The sequence below is a fragment of the Octopus bimaculoides genome, chromosome 11 (genome assembly GCF_001194135.2).
Source record: "Octopus bimaculoides isolate UCB-OBI-ISO-001 chromosome 11, ASM119413v2, whole genome shotgun sequence".
Lineage (NCBI taxonomy): Eukaryota > Metazoa > Mollusca > Cephalopoda > Octopoda > Octopodidae > Octopus > Octopus bimaculoides.
In genome coordinates, this window is record NC_068991.1 from 39,406,453 (window position 1) to 39,411,402 (window position 4,950).

General features: G+C 32.5%; 1 protein-coding gene across 4 annotated transcripts in view; it reads left to right on the forward strand.

The window, feature by feature from the left end:
• The first annotated feature begins 208 nt into the window (after nt 1-208).
• LOC106869438 (serine/threonine-protein phosphatase 4 regulatory subunit 3A) overlaps nt 209-4,950 on the forward strand; it is a 57,352-nt gene continuing 52,610 nt past the window's right edge. For 2 of the 4 annotated variants that reach the window (XM_052971714.1, XM_052971716.1), the window contains exons 1-3: nt 211-705; nt 2,929-2,984; nt 4,194-4,292. In XM_052971714.1, coding sequence (XP_052827674.1) covers nt 552-705; nt 2,929-2,984; nt 4,194-4,292 — 309 coding nt within the window. In that variant the 5' untranslated portion in view covers nt 211-551. Of the gene's footprint in view, nt 706-2,928; nt 2,985-4,193; nt 4,293-4,950 lie in introns of all 4 variants that reach the window. The other 2 variants (XM_052971713.1, XM_052971715.1) reach the window with 2 other exon arrangements.

Genomic DNA, 4,950 nt, shown 5'->3' on the forward strand with positions numbered 1-4,950 from the left:
AAGGGAAATATTCATTCGCAGTATTTTATTCTTTTTAATAAATTGTTTCAAATTCCAAAGAAAGAAAAATTTGATAGCGAGTATGGGAGAATAATTAAAAGAAAATAATATTTGTTACTGGTTCAGTAGACAGATCGTAATTCACCTTCTGGAAGCCTGTTCTAATTTTTGAAGTCGGCGGGAAGCCATGTTAGGTCGTGTGTAAACCCCGTAGACAGTAAATTCGACCATTCAACATGGCGGCCTTGTAGAATGATCTGTTATTCTGTGTAGCCACACTCTTTTGTCATTTTACACACTGTCACGCTCAAGAGGTACCTGACACTGCATTTGTTTCCAAATGATTTAACCACATTGGACAATATTATTTGCTTCTTTCATGTGGTGAATTGATTATCAACGCGGATTTCCGATTTTTTTCAGGCTCCATGTGTGGCGGTGTTTTGAAGAATAGTGGCTACAGCCTTTTGGAGAGAAGGAGATACGCTTGCATGTGCACTGTCGCCAGTTGAGGTTTTACCTGTCGGTATAAATCTCTGCCAACATCTGGAATGAAAATGGCTGATACTGGGACTAGACGACGCGTTAAGCTTTATATGCTAAACGAAGATCGCCAGTGGGACGATCGAGGAACAGGGCATGTGTCGTCAGGCTACGTTGAAAGGTTGAAAGGAATGTCTCTTTTAGTTAGATCTGAGACTGATGGTGAGTTGTAGTTTTTTGTTTTGGATATCTTTCACAGAATTTATTTTAAAAATATGTATATTTTAGCATGGTTTATCTCCTTGAACATGCAGTAGGTCGGTGAGAAACTAAAAGCTACACCGATACATAAACTCTTAATGGAGGGCTTTCATTGTACTTAGTTATTTAAATGTTCATTTTTCGAAAACGAAATTCATTCATTAGTCACAGTTTTTGTTTTCATGATGAATTTTAAACTATCGGCACTAAATCTATTTGAAATTTTATCCCCCCCTCATCATTATTTTCATGTCTTGATATCTTAAATTAATGCAAGTTGATCAGTTGATATTCATTTTTTTTAATGAAATACTGACTCGATATTTGTTGATATGTTTCTTCCTGTCTGTAAAACCATATACTTATTTTCTTCTCTTATTTTCTTGTTTCATAATTATTCAGTGTTACCCGTATATCTAACATACATAGAACCGTTAATAGTTGGGTTATAATTTTGTCTCCTTTCCCATACCATCATTATTATTCAATTTCTTTTTAAAACCCTAAATTTTACAATTTGTTTGTTTTATTTGTCCCAGAGTTTTGTTTTTAGTCCTCTAAATTCTAACATATGTAGTAAAATTTCAAGGTACCATTGTTTACCACAAACGAGCTCCCATCTTCTGCCACCACTGTGTAGCCAGCTACTCTGCCTTCTCCCCCCGTTACTAAAGTTACTATTTCCATTGCTGAGCGCCACTTATTGTTGTTGTTATTATTGACCGAATGCTTAGAGTGTCGTTTGCTGAAGGCATTGCACCGTTTCAACATTTCATTTTATTGGCTACTACAGATAAATATAACTAAACCATATTATTGGAATAATTTTTTTTTTACTTCTAAAATCTCTTTAGATTAATTCGGCATCTCAAATCATGGATGCGAGCTCTACAGAAGAATCCTATATTTTCATCTCTGTCTATAATTCTCCGATTCCTTCATCTCCCCTTACATAGCGAGCTTGATTCGTTTTACTATCCTTTGTTCGGAAGGAATATTCTGTTTATTCACCCCCTCTCTCTTCGTTTCTCAATAAATAACTTATAAAGAAAACTCTTCATTTTTACTCCCTTATGTTTAGATTTTTGCTTCAGTTTATATCGATTTGTAATTACAGTTTTTCATCGGTTAGATCACCAATTGAGATTAAATTGGTGTCCAGTAGAAAAGTCTAATTACACTATAGTTGTTAGTATGCTGTTTGTGTGTGTGTGTATATTTATATATATATTCACACATGCATATATACTTGGCGATATAGTCAGTAATATCTTGACTTTATCCACTGTTAAAAAAAAAAAAAAAAAAAAAAATTCAACCTTACCGATCGTTTTTGTATATCTGCTGTAAACAACCACTCAGTAGAGGATATTTTAAATTTGTTATATCATCTCATGAAAGTTGTGGATAATTTATATCTGTCAGTGAATAATGAAGCCAAATATGATCCTACTTCATTCAGAATTGAAGTTGACGTCATATCCAGTTAAAGCTAACAAAAACAACACCTAGCACTTTTAAGCTACATTTTCTAGTCTTGTTTCCCCCACCTTTTTTTAAACTTATTAAATGTCAGATTGAATTAAAATTACCATTTATGAACGAACTGAATGTAATAAAGTAAATGAATTTAAAAAATCCTATTTTGTATTCGTTTGTATTCCGACAGCTGGTCAAGTTAGTTGCTATTTTGTGTTTTAAGAACCTTTTGCCTCGGCTACATAAGGCCTTAATTTTTTCAGTTAATAAATACTTTCTCCGCTGGAATTGTCCTGTTACTTAGGCTTAATTGTTTATAATTAGTCGTATCTAAATCTTTTTTCTCCGTCAAATAATACATTGCAAGAGCTGATGTTTTGAAAGATATGACGAAAAGGGCTGTTTTTTTTTCTTCTTTCTTTTAAATCGTAATCAGTTTCTTCTATCTAGTCAATATAAAATAACGCATGCTCTTCTCAATAGTTTTAATAATTTCTTCAATGTGAAATCAGTTCGTTTTGCGATAAGGCTTTCACAAATATATGATAAAATAACTTGTTTGCTACCACTAGTTTTATTTAGATATGTTTAAATTTGACAACTGAAACGTTTTAGAACAGTCTCATTCCCTTTTTAGAGCTCACCGTTTATTTCCTTTAACAATCAGCTTTTATAATTAACTTCACTCTTATTTTTCATTATTAGGTTCATTACTGCTGGAGTCTAAAATACAACCCGATACAGCCTATCAGAAACAACAGGTATGTTTCTTTTTTTTTTTTTTAAATCTAAACTTTTAATTCTTTCAATATATTTACCAATTTCGTATATGCTAACTTATTATGTATGTAATCAAAGTTAACACTGAACATGTAAACACTTTTCTTGGAAAAGAAAATCAAGATGATCTTGAATTTTTATTGCAATTCAATATCCACTTTTTATGTATAGAATAATTATGAATTTATATTTATGGTTTTTAAACTTATTTCATTGAAGGCTGCTGTATTGGACTGGAGTCTGACCTGGATTTATTTGTGGTCTAAAGAATTCAGTGCTTGGTCAGTAAGGATAGTGTAGACTTAAATGTTATTGTAATTGTCACATTCCTATCCACTGGGACAGTATTATATTTATTTGATAAACTTTGAAACTAGTGAGTTCCAAAATAATTTTGTAAAGTTCATTTGTTCTAAGAAAATGCACATGTAAAGATATTGGACTAGAAGATATTTACATTTACTAATTGACTGATATGAAGCCCTGTGTTCAGATGCCTGTTACATCTTGGTTACTCTGCATGTTGAGAATCCTCTACTTTGAACTCATGCCTCTTTTCACTTGGTATATATTATCAAATTGCATTCCTCTCTGTGCCAGCAAGCTTAGCTACCTGTCTTGCACACAATGGCAAGTATGAACCAATGAGAGAACATCTGCATTGTAATTTGACCTGTTAAAAATACCAACCAAAATCTTCAAATCTCACTGTCTTAGAAGAGGACCAAGACATGATAATGTGGTCTTGGGCTCCCTGCATATTAGAAAGCGATGGGAGTGTCATGACTGGAATGCCTTTGATATACACTATTTGATTGGAACTGACGTATGGCTAAACAACATTGGCTGATACTTTTGATGGCATATTGTTTTATCAGTCTTTTATTTGAACATTGTTAAAAATAACAATGTTATCTATTTTTGCATGACCCCCAGTAAAAGAGTAGCGAAGTATCAATGTTCTTTGGTACTCATAAGTATTTTTGAAAATCTTGTTGAGAACACGAAGCTTTCATAGATATTAAATTTGCTGAGAAGGCACAGTTTCTTTAACATATGAAATAGTTTTATGAAAATGCATTGGGTTTTTCGAATTTGTGCTGAAATTTAGATATGTACAAGAAAATCTGTTGATATGTTTAACACTAATTATAAATGACATTTAAATATGATGTTCATTTTAATTTCAGGAAACTCTTATTGTTTGGTCTGAGGCAGAAAATTATGACCTTGCTTTAAGCTTTCAGGAAAGGGCTGGTTGTGATGAAATTTGGGAAAAAATTTGTCAGGTAGATGGAAATTTTATTATTATTATTTGCCCATGTTAAAATAGTCGTCAAATCAATTGTTTAACTTAATGAAAAGAAAGTTGCATTTTTCAATATCACTTTTCGAGTGGACGAGACCGTAGACTAGAAAATATTCTATGGTACTCTGTCCCCTCTACTTACTCTCTGATGTAAATTCTTTGTAGTGTTGGCCTTACTGTTTATCCTTTGTTTCTTAAAAGAAATACTAGCTGGTTAGATTTCATGTTGGTCTTCTGCAATAATTATATGTCTGCACTAATCTTGGCATCGATATGATGATGCTAATAAAGGAATACATAAAGCGTGTGTTTGTTAGAGGAGGGTAAATTGATTGAGGATAGAAATGCAGCAAGCAAAATGTGGTGTATTGAGCATTAGAGGGGTCATGACGTCCACTTCATACAATTGGATTGCAGTCTCATTTAAGAATGACTTTTCTCCAGCATGGTAACAGTTAACTGGCTGGAACTGAGGTTACTAGGTTGGGCTACAAGTAGCAGTTTATACTACTTGCAAGAACTGCACACTATTATTTAAAAAAAAATTTGGGTTACTTTGTGCTTGATCAGCTAAGTAAGATAGAATCTTTAATTTATGTGCATATATATATATATATATATATATATATATATATATA